General features: G+C 39.1%; 1 protein-coding gene across 2 annotated transcripts in view; it reads right to left on the reverse strand.

Moving 5' to 3' along the window:
• The window catches only part of EML6 (EMAP like 6), a gene marked incomplete at both ends in the record, with an annotated part of 99,447 nt that extends 78,430 nt beyond the window's left edge, over positions 1–21,017 (reverse strand). For both annotated transcript variants that reach the window (XM_084261578.1, XM_084261577.1), the window contains one exon: positions 20,821–21,017. In XM_084261578.1, the coding sequence (XP_084117704.1) occupies positions 20,821–21,017 (197 nt within the window). The remainder of the gene's footprint in view (positions 1–20,820) is intronic.
• Between the last annotated feature and the right edge of the window lie 904 nt (positions 21,018–21,921).

Here is a 21,921-nt window from a genome sequence, read left to right on the forward strand (position 1 = left end):
TCACAAGGGAGCTACAAAATCAATAAAAGATAGAAGACACAGTAAGAAAAGCCAAGTAGCTCAGAGAAGAACAGTTGAGGAGACGTGAAATATTGTGGAGAACAAGGTTAAAACCCCAGCCACCGTCACAGCTTTTCTGGATCACTTCCACTGTAATCTTTAGTTTAAGAGATTTTCACCTCATCCTGTTGAAAATACCTGGATATATTCCCCATCTGTGACAAGTTGCATGATCTTACAAAACTCATAGGCTCCTGTTAAGAAATTCACACTGGGATAATGTTGCTTGCATAGGCTTGCCTTTAACTGATTAGCAGAAATAAGGATTTTAAGCCTAGGGAAACTGCTCTTACTTCAAGTGCAATTAATGCATCATGTTACAGCTGCATCCTACTCAGGCATTCTTCTCATGATAATCTTGTCATACAACAACTTGAGTTTAAGCACTTCAACAGACAGAAGTAGGGAAGAGAAAGAGCTTGATTCAGTAATACATCAAAAGAAGGCATGCCAAGCTGCATTTGATCAGTTAGAAGCAGATGATGACTTTTTTTTTTATGCAGAAAGTCTAAAGAAATTATAAATGCAGCAATACGACATGTGGCTGGAGAAAAACGTTAATTTTTAGATGCTCTAGATTGCAGGCAGTTGTCTGTGCCATCAAGAATGCCTTTTTCTCCCTTGAACGCTGCCAGCTGACATTTCTCATCATCTCACAGAAATGCCAATCCAAGACCAGCAATCTTGTTACTTTATAATATCACATGATCACCAGATCACACAGACAGAGATACAAGAATTTTCCTGTGGTGGAAAGGGATTAAAGTTTACTTTAATACATTCTGAGTGACAACAGTCCCTATTCTGCAGCCAGATACATCTCCATGAGTTAACAGACCCCAAGGTATAACACAGAGCAGGATCTTGCCCAGTAAACAGGAACTGGAAGCATCTACATTAGCCAACTGCTGCAAAAAAGCAGTTCATTCTTGTTGAGCACGCAGCAGTAGAAGGCAGGTAACACAGCCCTAGCTACATGTATGGGTATAGCATAGCTCTAGCCTTTGTGTTAAGCAGCAATAAAGTTTTGTCGAATTTCTACAAAGCAGAGTTCGGCATCTGAGACCAGCTATGTGCTGTTGTAACTCTACTTCAAGTACTATATTTCTACTTCACCTAAACCAAGACACCTCACTCTGTAAGAATTGCAAATATACAGAATTATTAACCCCATTTTGCCGTAGCCAGTTAGAAGCCCATGTTCTCTGTGGTTCTCGTTCCCTGTACTTTAGAGGTTGAAAAACAGCAGAAACAGGAATGCAGTGCTAGTGTGATTGTGCTCAACTGAAAAACAACAAAGATTACAATGGAGCAGAAACCATACTAACATTAGAACAGGTCTGTACTCTAAACTTCTAGTTACAGCACATCAGGTGCCAGGTCACCAATTATCAGTTTTATGAGCGCTCTTGCCAGGCTTCTAAAGTTCTGTTTCTCTAGCTAATTGGGTAGAACACAAATCAAACACTACCCCTTAAGAACTCAAAGACTGCTCGTAACAAATACATATTATAAATCCATTTTCCCTTTTTCTAGCAATGACCCAAAAGACTTTCTGTACAATAATCTACAAAATTTGTTGAGAAGTGCACTTACTAATATATGTATGGCAGTTGTTAGCTTGCTCTATATTCTCTGACAATACCTGAAGATTATAAACATCAAGTGTCTCTTTTGTGGGAGAGACAATACACAGATTCTGTATCTTGGTTACCAACACTCATGACACGATACCACTAGACCCATCCAGTATTAGACTTAGATGTTAAACTTTTTCTGCAACAGAACTTACCTAGTTTCCCAGAGCTTGTTCTAGCTGCCATATGGGAAAGGTGTGTCACCCATCTATACCCTATTAGCAACCAAAACACAGCTAAGTATCAATATTTTTGAAAACCAAAATAGAAAGTGTCAAAGGATTAAAAACAAAGCCTTGGTTTCATCATACACTACTATACTTTTGATAGTGATGTTAGAGTACCATGGCAAACCCAAAAGATTGGTTCACTAGTAACCTACCAATGCTCTGCACATAAAATCTAGAGCGGTAAGCAGTAAAGCACCAAAGAAACACACTTAGAAATTCATGGTGATCAGAAGTTTCCACTGCTTACCTTTTAACTTTCTCTGCTTTCTACCACAGGCTTTGCCAGGCAGTACAACTTGGCTCACTTCAGCTATTGTTGCTTTGAAACCAAGTAGAATCTCCAAACATTGGGAGTTGGAAGGGACCTCAAAAGCTCATCTAGTCCAACCCCCCTGACAGAGCAGGATGACCCAGACTAAATCCCACAGGAACGTGTCCAGGTGGGTTTGAATGTCTCCAGAGAAGGAGACTCCACAACCTCTCTGGGCAGCCTGTCCCGGGGCTCCCACACCCTCACAGTGACAAAGTTTCTCCTTACATTCACATGGAACTTCCTCTGCTCCAGCTTGCACCCATTGCCCTTTGTCTTATCACTGGCCATCACTGATAAAAGTCTGACTCCATCCTCCTGACTCTCACCCTTTACATATTTATTGCTTTTGACTACAAGTTAACAATGCTAAATTTGAACCACCAAGTAGGGAAAGATCTGCCTTTTAATGGAAAAAATTACTAACAGATCTGCAGAACTATTTTTCAATTTCTTTATCAAACAATACTACAAAATATTTTAATGTTAGGGGTTTTTTTGTTTGAAAAAAACATAAAAAAAAAAAAGCATAATAAGTGCTTACCAATCCTCCCAAGCACCTTCTCAAGCACAGCTGCCAACTGAGTTGTGCATCTACCCCAGGAAGATTTTCCCCTCCCTCTCCTGCTGCTTCACCTGTGTTACAAATTGCCAGCCTGGCAAGTCCAGGTGCAAGCATTTTAATTGCCCACTGCTTCTTAATTGCCCACTGCTGTGTGCAAGTGCTGCCTTTGGTCCTTTGAAGTTCAGCAGGTTAAGTAACAGTGAGACTCAGCTGAGACAAATGTGTGCTCACCTGGTGTTAGACAACAGAAAATCCTCACAGGACAGATCTAATTTTTTATCAGAAAAAAAAAGAAGCTAAAATTCAAGTCCACTTCAATTTGGTAGCACAGAATGCATTGTTTCTTCTCAGAAACTGGAAGCAAACTCAAAATTTCTGCAGCTCCACCAACTAGGTGGAGGTTTACTAACACAGGATTTCTCACAGCCACCTGTCTACCTGCTATACATGTTGAGGCACCATCTAAAAGCCTATGTAACAGCTAACAAGCCGGTACAGTTAGGTCAGTGCCTCCCTCTTTGTCATGATAATAAAGGGCATACCTGTCTTCCCCAGTGCTGTACGTACAAATATATCCACTACAAATAAGGGCAGACACCAAACATGGCTGTGAAAGGAAATCTGAAGTTATTTCTTCACAAACCGTTGGTAAATGGTGAGTACCTCTAGGCCATGTAACCTATGGCCTTTATCAATTTGAGAGCTGTAACTCAAAGTATTTAGAGAAACTGGCTTTTTCCCAAATTTTGTTAAGAGTCAGACCCTGCCGAGTTTTTATAACAGTTATATTTTAGGTCACTGGTAGCACAAAACCCAACCTGTCACTGATAGAGCTCACCTATGCCCAGTGAAAGCCTTTCTTGGCTCACTGATCATTTTTTAGGTGTTACATTAATTCTAGGATGATATTCAAATAAGCTTTGTATAGTCACACAAAAAATGTTTTAATTGCTCCTCTTTTAATTTCCTTTTTAACCCTTGCTGTTTTCCTGTGATACTGAATATTTCCTTTAAGCCATTAAGTGCCATGTTATGTAAGAACTTTTAATGCTTTCCTTTAAAAAAAAAAAAGGAAACCAAGAAGAAAAAAGTAAAGTGCTTTACAAAGTTCACCCCAGTGCAGTGGTCCATACAAAAGCAGACTGCCTGAGGAGTTAGAAAGTCCATTAAGAAGCCGATTATATTTTTCTATCAGTTCACTGTCCAACCAAGTAAAAAAAGCAGCTTCAAATGTGTATGTTAACACTAATTACACAAGCCAAAGTAAGATCTTTCTTTGCTTTTGCCTTTCAGAATGTCACAGAAGACTGTATAACCTCTAAAAATGTATTTCTCAGGCTAACGTGGGTATGAGCAGTGCTTTCAGATGAGAAACTGTAGTTCATCAGGACTAGAAAAATCAGATAATTTCTTAGACTTCTAGGACACAAAATCTTATTCTTGAGATCGTGATTCCAAAAATCAGTACTTAATAGCAACATCATATTTAATGATATTTAGGACTTCCTGAATATTGTTGTGATAGCTGTTTGAAAGCATATTAAGACAGTATATACATGCATAATAATGTACACACATCATACAGAGTATGCACATGCAAGCTAGTATAGTGTCTTTATTTAAGAAAGCTACCAGTGTATCCTGGGTACTGTAAAAAAGACCAGGAAGATGCTTCAGACATCCCTTATCTTTGCTCTGCCACAAGATTCACCAGCTCCCCTGCTGCAGGTGACAGCAGAATCTGCTTCTCACAAATGTCTCTATCTTACAAAGGGACGCATCACAAACTAGGATTGCTACAAGCAAAACAAATCACACAGGAGAAAGTTCAGAGAGCCCCAAGCTCTCTGCCTTAATGACAGTTCAAATACTGTAAATTCTTACGAGATGTGTACAGTCATACTACACCAGAACTAATCAAGGAACAGGATGAGAGCCCAGTGCATCTTCTCAAGAAGCAAGCCAAGCATGTTATTTGGCACTGCACCCATAAATGTGAAATTCCATGAAGGAAAAGGCTATACCAAGTTGTCTGTCTTAGTATGTTCCAAGATTTGGCTGCAATGCTGGAAGAACTATACAGAGATTTCATTCTTCATTAGCTTCAGAAAAGACGCTCACGACAGCAAATGCGACTACTACAAGTGAAATACATTAAAATGCTGATTTCCCAGTAATTGTTTACACAATCATAATGTTTTAAGTATATATTAAAATATAATTTAAGATTTCAATACAATAAATCCACCTAGTTCAAATTACTGAAACAACGTCTATGGGATATACCATATATATATTTACAGCATCCTCAGGGTACTGCTTTTAAAATTCTGTGCTGCAAAACAGCTTGTGAGCCGATTTGGGTATTTCTATTTGTGTTGTGCTCTCAGTATAGGCAAATACATAAAATGGGAAGCAGACATATTTTGAGTAACAGTGCATTGGAGGAATTCCCAGATTTGCCATGGAAAGAATAAGAAAACTAAGGATAAGTTTGCCCTTTATGAATTCCATGCCTGTGGTACCTGAGCTAGCTGGTTTTAAATATCTGCAGGAACATTATAGTCTGCAGTACTAAAACACTTTCAGCTCAGCCAACAATGCAGCCACCAATATTTTCTGATTATGCTTGTATTTTTGAAAGCAAAAGGTTAATACATCCAGATGATAACGTGACATATTATCCATATTCTCCTCCTTCTCTCTCTCAAAAAATATCCAAATAGTCCAGAAACAACTAGAATTTTAATATATGTAAATTTGTGCAATGCATTTTGCATAAATTTGCTTTTATTTTTGTATTATGGAGGCAGCTGGAATAAGTAAAAAAAGATCTGCAATCATCTCAGAATTCAAAAAAATTAAAGGAAAAACATTACTCCATATTCATGACTTTAGTATTAAACAGTAAAATTATATATTTTGTCTTTTATGACCATATAAAGATGTCATAATATATCTAGAAATGTCGGCATTTTTGCTTTGGAAATGAGTGTCATAACCTGACTGGAACACACCTTAAAACACTCCAAAAACTGGGTTCTTTTACATGGCATTGGCTAATTGTATCTTTTTTTATTTAATTGGAAAATGACTGAAGTGATTGCATTTAAGTGTAATGATATTCACATTACCTTACTTGCTGAAAATACGGCTCACCAGACCTTTGGCTTACAATTTGTTTTTCAACTGTACACAGTGGCCTGTCAACATTAAAGCAAGCAGGTAGCAACATTAATGCTCCCCAGTTAAGAAAGATTAGAAACTAAGGTTAATGGAATTCATTCCACTACCTCATGGTCACCGCAGTCCAGTCTGCTCCTGTCCTTTACACCCCTGAACCAAGTTCTTGGCTGTAAACAGAGGTCCAACAGGATGTCACCCCTTGTTGGTTTCTTGACCATAACAGAACAAAATGACACATTCAGTTATGTTATACATGTAGGGAACAAACCTAAACACACCTTCAGGTGCAGTTTAACAGTGTTAAACAAATAAAAAACAACCCCTGAAGATTGCCATACATTTTTTCCAACGATTCCTCATTTTAAAGCCACCTCTGTATGTAGAATGGTAAAATTAGGTAAAGGATCCTTTCTACATTTGAGTAATACACACATTTGAGTCACAGTTCCTCCCAGTCAGGCGGAAATTGCTGGTTACCTATAAAGATGATATCTCTTAGGTTTCAGCTGAGTATTTTGGAAACAATGGGCAAAAGAAACAAACTCCCTTCTCCAGGAGAAACACTTCTACTGATGAGCAAGGTGAACATTTCACTAGTTTCTGATGCACAACTGAATATAAGCAACATACACTGAAACAAGAGACTATGGTCACATACAGGAAATAAAGATATTAAAAATAGGTAAGTTGTTAGATTATTTCTTTGTGTTTTATACTAGTCTAGGTAGCTTGAACAAAACAGTTCAGCTACCAAGGTGTGGGAGAGATTAGTGCGAATTGTTTCTGCAACACTTCTAGGAAAGCCATCTTTCCTGGAAATCTGCATAATAGCACTGCATGCAAGTGACTTCCAAAGGATGTTATTTTCAGAAATACTCATATTTCTAGGAAGTTTGTATGAGACCAGAGAAGAGAAGAGAAAGTGAAATTATTACATGCTGATGGACTTCATTTCACTGCTTCTACAAATGTGAAAATACTGAGATGCATAGCATGATCCTGAGAGCTTTCACAAAGGACTGAGTTTTGGAGTGGCTGATTGCCAGCCCTGCATTCATCTTGGCTTGTTGTACCTCCAGGACCTCTCATACTGTAGTCTGATGTGACCCTGCTACCACCCTAGCATTCCAACAACAGAGGGTCTTCAAATTCTCAGATACATTTGTTCGCAATTTCCTGATTGGCTTTTGTTATTTAGAGCTGGATATTTAATTGCCAAGCCCTCAGCACAAATAATGCTAATAGGTATGTCTACACTTGCAAAATAAACCCCTGCCAGGTCATGGAATCAACAATGACCCACTACCATCCATGCTATTTAAACAGCAGCGGTTTTGGCCCAAGGCATTTGTGCTTTTCCTTGCCCAATGCCTAGACAAAGTTTGGAAGCCAAACCATGGCATGGACATTTCCTGTGCCCTGGATGCTGTCACCCTCTTTTGAGGAAGAAAATGAGGCAGGCAAATGTGTGGAGGCAAGTTGCAGCTGTTAATTCTCAAGGCTGAAGAACTAAATACCTTCACTGTTTTATTTAGAAGTCATCAGCTGTCCCTTGACCCAACCACCTGAATGTCATTTTAGAGAAATAAATACTCTTAGCTGTGTAAATCTGCATCTAACTCACAGATGTGATGAAACAATGCAGGTTCATAACAAATAATTGTTTTACCCAAGGGATATAACCTTACTTATATTACAGTTCAGAGCCAACATATCTAGAGTAGCACAGAAGAGTGAAAATAGAACAACAGAAAAATGAAAGAAAAGGATGGAAGCTGAACAGAATGGAGAGAAAATAAGACAGCCAGGAAACTTTCCTCTCATGAGTCAAGGAATTTCTCAGAGGTAGTGTAGAGAAGAGAGACCTTTAGCCAGCCTTCAGGGAGGTGACTATGGGGTCATCACTCAAAGCAGATTGCTGCAGCTGTGTGGGAGTTTGATTGATAACCATGAAGTCATCTCCTGACAGGCTAGCCAGCAGCAAACATTCTTTATTCACTGGGTCAGCTGAGCTTGCTTTCTGCAACAGTGTAAGAAGTATAATAAATTTGAAAGGAAAGGAAAAAATATTACATCAATAGAAGTATACTTTAAAATATAAATGAAGATTATAATTAAGAAGAATAAAAATTAAATGTCTGTCAACAAGATGATGTTCCAAACTTGTGATATGCTGCCAATTTTTTTATCAACTAAGTATCTCAGGGTTTTCTTACTGGCTTCCTGATCAGCTGATCAAAGACATGTATTACAATTTTCCATATAGATAGCTAAAATATGCTGGCATATTGTATGAACATCTGAGTCAGGGAAGTCCCACATCAGTGAGCAATCCAAGGATAAAATAGGAGAGAGACAAAGCTCCTGTAATTTCAGTTCCATCAGCTGTTCCATTTGGGTTGGCGGACTCCAAAGGTAGCAGGAAACTAGCTGTAGCTAACTGTCTGGAGGGCGCTGGAGGAACAACTGGAATATAACATGCTAGAAAGAGTCTGCTAACGTTCCCACAGGAATAATCAGTACAGAAGATAACTGGAAATGACATGTGAAATGCCATGATCTGTCTTCAGAAAGAATGGGAGCTCTGCATGCCTGTGGATCTTCTGAGCAGAATGTAATGCCTTACGCTCACACCTTACGTTGATGTTTTCTGTTTGTGATTTGTTGCTAACATGCTGTTACCAAGAAACTAGATTTGGACGTGTTGTTATGAAGACAGTGGACAAACCACAAAGAACAAGTCATGTTGTGACTATTGCTTTTTTTTTTTTTTTTGCTACCATCACTTTTTTGAAGAAAAAAAAATTGTATCACACACCAATGCCAAAAAACAAACCCTCCTTTCACAATCCAAGAGCTTATTTTTTCTGGTAATGTTTTCTAGGAGCCTAAATTCTGTCACGACTCAGGAAAAGCTCAGATTTGCTGATACTGAGAATCTCCATTTAGTTCCAACTCTTCAGCAATTTTGGGTTTAAGTCTGGTACATTTATAAACTGAATGAAGAGGCAGTATCACTCTTTACTAGTACCACCGGGACAGAAGAAAAACCATCCAGAAGTTAAAGGAATAATCCAGGGGCGGCCACAGTCAGTATAATTTCATTGTCAAGAGTTCTAATACTTGGAATTCTGGAGAAAGGCACTGTTTGGAGAGCTGAAATAAGGCTCGTTCCCAATTATATTGCTGTATAGACCCAAAACTTTCTGGTAGAGACATATTCCTGTTTATCTAGAGGTAACTCATGGTTGTGTGGACTGTGGCTGTGGTCAGCTCAATCCTCCATAAATCCAAAGCATGCAGTGTGCTGCGACAGGGACTAGAGGTGTGGGGCTTTTTAAAAATTGTGAATATTGATGTAAAACATTTAGTCAACAATTCTCTGGAAAGCTAAATATTTATCTATTATATTGTATATATGTATGCATTATATAATTCTACATAATTGTATCATTATTTTTTAATATATATATTGGAAGGGGGTATGAGCACGTGTATTAAAAAAAGTATTAAAAATACAGAACACAATCCTGACAAAAGACTGAGGTGGATCAATACAAACTATAGCTCAACTGGTAGTAACTTGTGCCAGCTCAGGAAATGCTCAGTTTCGAACGGGGTTAGGCTGATTAAACAGTTATATCCAATAGGGAGGAAGAAGGCAGGAAAAAATTGTGCAGTGCACTTAACTGTCATCATGTATAAAGTAACACATACCAAACTAAATGACAAGGTAAAAGAGCATTTACCTCTAGGCAGTAGGGAGTCCCACAGATTCAGAATGAAATATAGAGGATACCAAAGGGAAAACGTGAAATGCAATACACTGGGTACAGAGCACATTCAGAATATCTCCTCAAATAACTATTTAATACAGCAAGAAACAGTGTGTTCTGAAGAGCTGTGTTATTTAACAGCGTGTACTCATACTTGATTTAATCTGTCCTCTACTGGAAAACAAAACACCATGGCTATTTCTAATTTAAATTATCTTGTGATCCATCATCAGGTCTAATAATTAACTGAAATATAATTGTAAAATTATACTGATGTAGACACAAGTGACAAAGTATTCCTTGCTCAGATATCTGATATCTCAGCTCTCTTACAGAACAATCACATTACATCTCATGTTATGTCAGCTCTCAGAGAAAACCACTATCTAACCAGATTTAAAATATTCTTAAGATAAGCATTTACAGAAATAAATAGTTGTCATCCATCTTCTATGTAGATCTAAGATATCCTCACATGACTCGTCACACTCCTGAATTCACCAGATTTTGGAAAGTGAATCTCTTTCTCACCCAAAACCTAGCATGCCAATTTATACATCTCAAAGTCACTTTTCTCTTGTTTTGAACTCAAATCATTCTACTCCAAGAGCAGCAGAGGTAACATGCAGATAGTCAGTGTTATCATTGCTAGCAAACACATGAATAGCTATACAACATACTGACATTTAAACCAGGATTCCTCACATCGACCACAATTCTTAAGGTCATCACGGTCTAATTTGAATGGCATTTCAGGCCAATGATTTAAAAGAGAAGAGCTTCATCATCACTATTAATAAATGCAATTCAGAGTTAGGCTCAATGTCACAGGAATTTGTATACAAACGTTCAGCAGAGTTACATTAGTAAACTGCAAAGATTTTGGAAAAGCATAAAGATGTTAGATCTCTTGCCATAGCATCTTACAGTTAAGAATCTACATCCTAGATCCCATCATAGCATGCAAATGTAGGAGACTGACTAGACCTTTAAGGCGGTTTGGACCCCGCTTTGCCACCCTCACAAGAACTGTTGAGCTTAGACCCGCTTCAGAGAGAAAGGTCTTAATCATCCACAAACCACAAGAACAGGGACTGCCTCAGCATTAACTCAGGGAAAGCCACAGTAACTGGGTGAAATATAAAGGTGGTGGTGGGAAATCACACCCACTGACCCACAGACCCCAGACCAAAGGAACCTTGGTCCTGACTCAAACCTTCCCTTTTTTGAGCATGCAGGAAGCAGAGAAGAGACTGACCTTATGCAAACGAAGAAAGGGATGACAACCACAGGCTTGCAGTGGCACACTTCACACCAAACAACCCCTCTGGCAGCAAAGCTCACCTTGGTTCTTACCAAAAGTGATATAGCTTCGCTAAATATAATTATCAAGGGGCTGGTATACTGAGGACATGTCTTCCATGGAGATTAATTTTCTAATTAAAGTTAACATTTGCGTACTGACCTCAAGTGTTTTCTCACTTCAATTCCAACAAAGGGAATCAGTGAATCCGAGTCACTCATCCCTCCTTTTTGGACTCAAATGTGACAACAAATAAGCTCTGGAAATTCAAGTATTTTCTAGAAATTTTAGACATTGAAGATTAATTTCATTCCAAATTTTAAAACGATCCATATGTGTTAACAGAGCGATTCATATGTTAGCACATAAGGCAGTGCCCACAGAGCCATCATGATAGCTGAAAAGCAAATTATATCTGCCATAACTCTACAGAAAGATAAGAGAAATAGCAAAAAATTAAGACAGAGTTAGGAAATGTAGCAAGTTCTCAGAATCCGATAACTCTTCTTCCATGCTGGCTACAAAATGGGAAGTTGGAAAAAATGTATGATGGGAAATCATTCAGTACCTCTGCTTAAGGTTATTTTTGGTAACGAATTTGGTAGAGATTTGAATTGTCTTGCCTGAAAACAGTTCTCCTTCAACAACTGACTAAACTTAGGCTCCTGATTTTAATTTCTCAAGTAGCACCTAAGCTAGAGAATTGAAAGAAACTCTTGACACACAGTTCAAAGCCCACTGGCTACAGGCACAATCTGACTTGATGTTAACTTCTCTTGAGTTAAGCCATGTTGACAGGATTGCTTTACAGTTGCTTAAAAATGCGTTGCTATAAAATGTAAATACAGCAAGTTTTGAATAAAAACTAATGCCATCTAATTAAATTAATACTTTACATGAGGAACAGTGGATGCAATTTTCAGAATTAAATTTCTGAGGAACCACAATGTCATTGGAAGCGGTCATTCACCTTCGTGTTCTGGTGAGTGACTGATCCTGTATCTTTGAAAAGATAAATTGCATCAGCTTATTTTTTTCTTTGTTAGGACCGGCTGCAGTGGGCAGCCTCATAATATAGAGCACATGTAACTCTTCATGCCATATACAATTATTAATTAACTCCACAGCTACCCACTTTTCCTGTGTTCTACTGGATGTTCAGCCAGTCACGTACAAATATGAAGGAGCAGGTGTTGCAAAGTTATTACACTCCCAAAATCCATGGAATGCTGTATTTGACAGAGATTACAGGTATCCAAAGAACGTCTTCTCAACCTTTTTTTTTTTTAAATAGGACTAATACCAAGAGTTACATAAACAAACATGGAATTATGACTTTTACATTTTTATGTAAGCACTATGACTCATTCTCTTGCCTGTTATTATTTCTCTTTTTCTCTTGATGTCTTAGCAAACTATTCAAAGCAAAGAATCTGAATCTGGACTGCTACTCTCTCCAAAATCTCAGAGACCAGGTCCCACCAGAGACCTTTCTGCCATATTGTCAGTTCAGTAGCATGGTGAGGACTGAAGTTTAATGCAATTATGCTACTGCCTGGCAGCATGTGGTTTCAGACAGTTATAAAGTTGTTTTCTACTTGTCATTTGCTGATACTGTTTTTTTTTTTCCCTCCAGCTTATGGTATTACGGATGATATAGGGTTTTTTGCCTTCTACATCCAAGTAAGAAAGAAAGCAGACTTCATAACACAACCACCAGGTTCTCTGAAGACCAAAATACATCTTCCTCTTCATACCACCTTCTCCAGTTCTCCTCCAGCAGACAAAGCATTACACTTTACACATAGAACGTGGGTTTTGCTAATAGCTCATACAATACTTGGAGGCTAAAACTGAACAGCTACTTGAGCATAAATCCAATTTAATTTTAGGTGAGTGCCTTTTCAATAAAATGAATAAATCAGCTCCATTCAGTTTGGTCTAGCAGACTTCCAGACTTAACGCTATGAGGAAGACAGGAGCGTGAAATGCCAACAGACTTAATGGTGTGCAGGACCATAAAGAGACAGGCCTCTGCTTTAATGGTTTACGGTACCTTGTTAGCTTCAGAGCTTAAAAACAACCCAAGCTTTTGAAGAAGATTTCTTGTGTTCTTGCACACAGTTTAGATAAATACTTGTTCTATTCTCTTATAGGTTTCCTTAGCAAAATATCCTCTCTCCATGAAATAACTTGGAGAATGAAACTCCATCCGTGCTAGATATCTATTACAAAAAGAGGTAATGTACCTAATTCTTCAGTATAAACCTAAGATAAAAAATACAATGGGCAAGCTCTCCATAAACTTATCCCATTCCTGGCAATTATTGCTCATGCAAGCTATAGATTCTTCTGTCCAATGCATGACCATATCATTTGTAATTTCTCTGGCAACAAACCTTTACTGCAACAATCATGGTTAAAATACACTCTGACATAACCAGTTTGGTGCAAGAGCTAAAAACTCTAGGCTTTTGCCACATGTGCTTCTGAAGATTTATTACTTCAGAGTCGGTCTCCAAATCTAGAGATGTGCCTTGGAAGCAAGTACTAAAAATCAGTCTGCCATTAGCACAGGTAGTAGTAGCAGTATGCCTCCACTCTGCAAACAAAAATGTAACAATATGATACTTTTTCATATTGTATCGTATTTCTTTCTCCAAGAAATTCAGCTTCTTACAAAGAGAAAAGTAATAAAATTTATAAATCTGAAAATTTGATAGGACAGAGAAAAGTAAATATGAAAACAAAACAATCAGAAAATGCAACGCCCTCAAAACTATTTTCCTAGCTGAGTCCTCTCTCAAAGAAGAAATTGCTTTACATCTATCTTCTCAAAATAGTAATGATTTACAAAAGTGCTTTTTTGATAAAACTATTAGTGCTCCATCAGGGAGGACTTGCATTTCTGAAAGGTAATTTTAAAAAGGATATAAGGATACCTTCAAAGGATAAAAGAAAAATTTTAAAAAGCAATAAGTCATTTTAGGCTGCCGTACAGACTAGGCATTAATCGTAAGAGAAACGTTTTAGTATTAAAGGGATTTCATTAGCAGTTCATCTTCAGCTAAAATACAGTTGATGGAAGCAGCATCGTACGGGAGCAGCTAAGAAGCTTGCAATCTATAAGCTATAGGAATATCGGTATAGTAAAAAAACAGTGATACAAATTTGTGATACAAAGTAAGCAGGGATATAAATCTGATGCTCAATTAAAGAGGATGCAACTGTGATAAATCAGTGCCTGTATATTTCTTCCGGTACCCCTGGGTTAGACTCTCACCTGTACCATACTGATACATTCCTGCGGCACAGAAAAGGCCTAGAGCTGCTGGAGGGGAATTCCCATACCGACCCTAACCACAACCTGTGCAGGTACCAGGTGCCAGTGGGGAAACAGGGGCACTTGTACTGCATGGCCACCTCCAGATACTTACCAACCAACAAAGAGAACTCTCTGGCAAAAGACATGTGCAGAATTTACCCCTTGGGATGGGAGGGCTGCATTATAAGCAGTCTCATAAGGAACGCACACTGAACTGCCCAAAAGCAGGCGGTCAAACTGAGGTGGTTCTACCTAATCCCCAGATATAACCAGGCAAACTTTTTCAGCCTGACAAGCAAAAACTTTAAAACAGCTCTTTCAACAAAAGACAGCTTTCCCAACCATCATTCCCTTATTCTGCCAAACAGAAGGCCAAGGAGAAAGCTCAACTTTTACCTCATCATAGACTCCATCATTTGGACAACTAAACCAGAAGTTCCTTTAGGTACCGTACGATTCATGTTCAAAAAGTAGAGATATGAAAGAAAAAAAATAAGCAAATTTACATTTAACGTGTTTTCTGGTCAGACAGAAGTTCATTGTAATTAACCTTTTGCCAACTATGTCTTAAGATACGTAGAAGGAAGAAGTATGGTCTGACTAGTCAGAGTGAAAGGAAAACTGCCCTAACCTTCATTGCAAGTAGAGCTGTAATAAGCTGTAGAAATATTTGCCTTTTTTGTTGTAGTTAACTTAATCAACTCTGGAATCTTTTTTTTTTTTTTTAAGGAGGGAAGTATTACACTGTATACTAAACTCTTCAGGAGTTCAGCACATCTTGCCCAAGGCGATTATAAACACCCTTATTTTCCAACATTTGCAAGCAATAAGTTACTGCTAAAGACAGTGTGAGAAAATGACACTTGCAATTTTTATCTCTGCATACAGAGATACAGTTTATAAAGTTCTGTAAATATTAGAATTTGTATGCTTTTGCCCAAAGCTTCATAGCAGAAAGTGTTAAGGCAAAACTGTTCCCTAAGTTATTCCCCCATCCTTCTGACTAAAAGGATAGTTTGAAATTAAGGTTACTCGCATTACAGACTTCTCAGTGAGTTTTCATCCTGCTAAACAGCAATTACACAACACTACCTGATGATTCCTTGTCATCTTAAATCAAACTGAAATAAAACAAAACAAGTAAGAGTTGCAAAGAGTTAATGCAGAGCAACTGTTAAAAAACCCTAGCAGCTTAGTTTTTTTTTTTTTTTTAATTTAAGATATGGTAAGCAGTGAGTCAAAAGAGGTAAAATAACGTGACAGGGAAATCTCTAACTGCAAAATTCCAATACAAGACTAATGCTTACCAAGCCTTTGATTTTTAATAAGCTGAATACTCAGTTCAGTGTGATAATGAGTTGCTTCACACAAATCCAATAAAAAATGTAATATGCTTGCCTTTCTTCAGCTGTGAAAAGATAAAAGCATAATAAAGATCCAAACATGCTCCCTATTTTGTTGGGCATGTTTACTTCTTTTCCATTTCAAAAATCAGTTAAATCAATCCAATGATTTAAATGCTCAAAACTCCACTTGTGATTTTTAACAATAAGCACCTCTTCACTCATCCAAACAAGCAAGCGAGCTGTGACTGGACCAGTAATAAATCTTACTTATTCTTCTACTACCACATCTGGCGTATCACTGGGATATATATGGACTGGTCTGTTTAAATACTGCAGTTAAATGACAGCCGTTCTCACAGACATACTGCTACAGATGGCTACCTTCTCTACACTTTTATCTTATCCATGTATTTTTTAAATCACATTCAGTAAGATACTGTAACTATATATTCCAACATGTCCAATGCATTAGCGTGGATGTCTAAGAAACAAATATTTATAGCAGCTCATGCCCTGTGAAGACTTAAAATCTAAATGCAGCACAACAATCAAGCAGAATAAAAAAAGCAGCCACCAGAACTTCATGAAATAAATGGCATTCCCCCTGTTTTTCTGCGACTGAAAGTGAAAGCAGTAAGCTGATTACATGAGTTTTTATGGGAGATTTATTTCTTTAATACGAAACTCCTTTAACAACCTACTGTCTCAAAACAGTTCCCGGAGCACATCTGTATATATGGATCTCAGGCTGTGCATCACCCTAGCTGTTCCAGAGTCATGACTTCCAAGTTTGAACGGCTCTGCATAGGAACTTGCACAGCATTTGCCTAAGAAACAGGTCTGGAATTTCTCTTGCTGAAATCCTGGACAGCTTCATTGGTAATTCGCCATCTTTTAGGTCAGAACATTCCTGCACAAGCACCTTCTGTGACCAAAGCTAAGGTTCAGCACACGCTATGGACAGTAGCATCTTCTCTTCAGATGAGAGATAACCACAGTAACTTGAACAGCATTCTTTAGTACACAAGTGCTGTCACTTGCCATCCAAATTCTGGCAACTAAACGTAAATTCTTTCAGATGCCTTCAAATAAACACTACCCTATAAACAGAATTATTATAATACATAATTTTAAATAATAATAAAGTATCATTTAGCTATTTTAATTCTGAATGTTTGATTTGCATACCTCTGCCATCAAGTTACTTATTCCAAAATTACATGTACTACAGTCAGCAACATACGACCCTGCTTCAAGCATCCTATTTCTTTTTTCCCCGACAGCAGAAAGACAAGAAAACATGCAGTCATCTTCCAGTACGCACCCTGCTCTGAAACGATCGCTCTGAAGAGCAAACCAGGCCTCTAGTCACTCTCACAGCCCAGTAAATCTCATCACCACTGGCACATCCAGGTTTTTAATCTCAATCTGTCAGCACAGTGGAACACATACACCAGTACACTTACAGCAATATTCTGATAAATCCAACATGGCTATTACATAAACAACACGCTTTGGCATCCATAGATGACAGGCTGGCTTTCCAGGTACTATGCCTGGGCAGCAAACACTGCAGAGACACCTGAGAGAGGGAGCAGCCTCTCTACCTCATAAACTCTTGGCTTATGTCAGGATGGGCTCATTCTCATAGATGGGAACCTCTGTTTACAAATGGATTCCATAAAAATAAATAAAACCAATTACATTTAAAATTTTAATGAGAAGGATCTTAAATGGTTATATTTGTACTTTTGCTAGTTTCTCTGGCAAGTTTTTTTTGGCTTGCACATGCCTAAACTGAAGAAAAATTCCAGGAAAGAACTGTCCCCATTCACCATTTCATTGAGAGACAAAAGAGGAGTGATCTAATTGCTTGCTATTATACAAATAATGCACAACATAAAAGTGATAAAAACCTCTGTTCTTTTGAAAGTGTTCAATTAATGTCAAAACTAATGATCCAGTCTTGCAAGTGGTTATACTAAACATAAATCCTACACTTGCATGACTTTCATTGAAAGCAGTGACACTGCATGAATTGCAAGATTCTCATTAACAGTTTAACTTGCAACCATTACAATGAGCTGCTGCAAAAGCCCACTTCTAAACTACTCCAGAAGGAAAACGAGCCTCACATGTTTATATTACAGCTTCTGAAATGTCATCCTGCAAAACATGAGTGACCTCAATGGAAACAAGTTACACGTGTAGTGGTATGTCCACGCTACGCTTCCTACATTAAAACGTTGCAGTACTATGTGTTTACATAGCTGTAACACACTTGCTGCGATGCTTCAGCTAGATCACGTTTCTAGAGCAATCAAACATAAGGTACCATGCAAGTCTGCCCGCAACTGCTTTGTGGTGTGTAATGCAGACCCTAGGGAAAACTGCAGAGCTGACAGCTCAGGAGGAGTATTCTGGCTTCCACCACCTGCGAGCTGCTAAACTGTACCAAATAATCACAGTTTTCATAAAAAAAATATATAGGGAGAAGAATAGGGGGTATTTCATGCTCTTTGTAAAGTAAACTTCACAGATGACATGCCTTTTTAGTCTACAAAGTGTATCAACACTCTTCAGGGACCATAGACATTCAGAACGTTGCTCATTTCAACCATGCGCTGATCATCTTTTATGACAGTACTTGTTAATAGTTTTAACTAATCCTCAACAAAACAACATGCACAAAGAACTGTCTTATACAACTGGCAGGAACAAGAGAATCACAGAGCACTTTAGCAGAAGAGCTCTGGAGGTCACCCAGCCCAACCCCTCCACAAAGCAGGGCTTGCTTCAAAGTTAAATCAGGTAGTTCAGGACCTCGTCCCATCACAGGCTGAACATCTACCTTGTCAGCCGAGTGCAGTCTGTCAGTTCCTTACACAAACAGAACTTACATTTTCTAATATGAATCTTAGAAAAAGTGGCATTTCTCCATTAATCCAATAAAGTCTGGTCTACTTTAGCCCAAACTGAATTATGTCCAACTGCATTATCTTGATACAAAACAAGAAGCGTGACTGTTGAACTTGTGAAAACACATTAAACACACACTTTTAAACACCTGAGCTTTTCAACAGGGACAAACTCGCCCTCACGATTTTAATAAACACTTCAAGGTAGCACACAGGTTCTCTACCCTCTGAATCACAGCTTCATCAACTTTTTTCTTTTCACAAAATAGTATTCACTGAAACCCTTCAGAAGGAGTCAGCAGCAATCCTCAGAAGCAGATGATCTTCCCACTTCAAAATCTTCTGATATTTCACAGTATTTTCCAAAATCTGCAAGTTGTGTTTTTTAAAATCATGTTTCAAGTCTCTTCAGAAATTACAACCTGTCGGACCAATGTAGGGACTGCTGTTCAGAATTCGTCTCAGACAAATAAATACCAACAAAACCTAGAAATGTGTACATTCCCCCAATTCATCCCAACTGGATGACTTGTGTGAAGCTTAGAATGTGAGAATTCAAATTCCTGCCTTTATTAGGCATACCAGTGATAACCACACAAGAAACCATCTACTTAAGAGTACTCACAGTGATGGGATATTATATAAACAATAACTGCAAAGAGCATCAATGGCAAAGAAGGTGCAAACAACAGAACAGTCTGGCAGCATTTTGGAGATCCTCTACTCCCTTAAACCCCATGCAACAGCAACTTTTAGTGGCCACTAAATCCTGCTACACGGGTCCCACTCATGCTTTCTGGACCCAAATATTTCATCCTTTATTGAAACTTTAGTTCTACTACAGAATTCTGATCTTCTTGCAGCTCAGAAACAAACCTCATCTTTCCAAAGCATGACACCGGCACAGAGCAAGTCCCTCAAAACACTACAAAGTGTTTTACTCGAAACCTGAGTAAAGTTTCTATACACACCCATTGTATTTCATTAAATGCTACTGCTTTAAGGCATTATAAAGGGGAGGAGAAGACGGCTACTAGAATACACAGCAGCCAAAAGCTCTTACTAGGAAAAATGATGCTTTTCCATAAACAAGGCTCCTGAAGGATTATATGATGATTATGCAAGTTTGCTACTGAGTGTCAAAACTCTGACTGCAGCAGATGTTGCCACCATGAGTCACCTGGGACTATTCTGGTTTCACATCATCAAGAAAATACTTCATTCACGCTGAATAAGGTGAATTGGGAAGGCAGCAGTTAGCTGTGGTCAGTGTAGCGTCGTTACTATGCAACATCCTTCATCAGTGTACTCTAGGTTCAGATTTCTGTCATAAAGGAGATAACCCAAATTTTCTGGTTTCCTGATGTACATATCGCTATTCCAGGCAGATTTTAAAAAGGCTACCCTGAAGTCTGTAATCACATTTTTACTGTGCTATTTTGTGAGGTGCAGTACCATTAATATTTCTGTAAGATAACTACATCAATTAAACCCACTACTTAGTATTTGAAAGAGTGTGACAAAACCACTGGGCATAGCAGGAGCAAGACCTGTGCTTCTGTAGCCATCTTGCACAAGCATGCTTGGGATTTCTTGGCTGGGATACAAGCAGTTAAACTTGATTTTGAGTGAAATTTTCCAGGTAATTTATATATTAAAAACCCTAATGAATTAGTGTGACCAAAATGCTAGATTTATGGCACTCTTGTGCTGGGATGTGCTATGTGTAAGGAGAGCTACACCTGCCTTATATAAGACATCAGAATCAGTGAGCTGGGGTCCCAGCTCTGGAAAGATTAAGGTGCTGGATCCACGATTTTGCAGCACTGTTGCACTAAGATCTTCCCAGTGCATTTCCATACTGAAATGAAGCGCTTTGATTTGGTGCAGTGCAATAAAAACAAACCCCCCTTACCCTCTCTCTTATTATTGCACCGTTTTGAAGCTTTGCTGCAAAAAAAAAAAAAAAAAAAAAAAAAATTCAACAGTATCTAGAGAGCCAGCTTTCAACCAGACCGCTGGTAACGCATCTGAGCTGCCTTAAAATGACAGGTACAAGCCGAGCTGCGAGAAGCGAGGAGGGGATATTCTGCCAGCCCTACATTCTCCTCCCTTCCCCTTAAACCCCACCCCACCCCACCACCAGAGAAGTCAGCCCCCTTACCTTATAATATCATCGTTGTGCCCGAGGAAGAATTTCTGGCTGTGCTCTCTGGTGTTATAAACCACGCCGACTCCAGCCACGAAGTAAACCACCTCCTTGCCTGCCGTGTAGTACAGGTTGTTGCGGCACTGGTGACCCCTGTACCCGTAAACCCACTCCAAACGGAGCTGGCATCTAGGAGCTGTCCGATCCGCCATGATAACCAATCCCCTCTCCCCACAAGCACACACAAAACCCAGCGCTGCCCCTCCTTCCCTTTAACTCCTTCCCCCCGCCCGCCCCCCCCCCTTCTTCCCCTTTCCCCCTGTAAAACGTTAGCGGCCCCTGTCCAGCTGCCGAAGCTTCAGGTGGCACTTTCCAGCGACGATCCGAACCGGAAAACACATTCGCGGATCAGGTCCGCCGGCGCCGCTCCCCGTGCTACGCTGCCACCATAATCTGGTGCTGCTGCCGCCGCCCAGGACGAGCCGCTGCCGCTTCCCTGCCGCTGCGCGACCCAGGCAACTTCTAGGGGGGAGGAAGACGGGAGCTCATGAAAATGCACCTACATAACAAGCAGCAGCCAGGGCTTTTTTTTTTTTTTTTTTTTTTTTCCTCCTCTTTCCGAAGGCAAAGTAACTTCTGTGCGTCACCGTCACCACCTGCCAAGGGCTGCCCGCTGCATCTGCCGTATTGCACCTTCTTGGCTCCCTGCAAATAAAGCTTCCCGTGTGCTCTTCTTTCTATCTGTCTTTGGGTCAGAACTGAAAGAGAGGAAAAAAACCAAAAGCTGTGGTTTTCAACTGTGGAATGCATATGTGTTTTAAATGCAGGGGGATTACTTTGGCGGGGCGAGGGGAAAACATTGGATCTGTGCTATGGCAGTTCTGAGCGGTCTAGGGTCTTTTCAGGAGGATCCAATGCTCAGAGTCTTCATATGAGACACCAGTGTTTGCACACAGCATCCAGCATAAACATGTTACCCCACCTTTCCTTATCTCCCAGCAACACAAAACTTCCTTGTCTTGGAGCCTACAACAGCTACATAACTAAACCAATGTAGCATTTCCATTTTTCAGTTCCAAACAACTCCGATTTGCCATGAAGTAGGGGGAGCTTGTG

The sequence above is a fragment of the Gallinula chloropus genome (assembly GCF_964237585.1).
Source record: "Gallinula chloropus genome assembly, chromosome: 3".
Taxonomy (NCBI): domain Eukaryota; kingdom Metazoa; phylum Chordata; class Aves; order Gruiformes; family Rallidae; genus Gallinula; species Gallinula chloropus.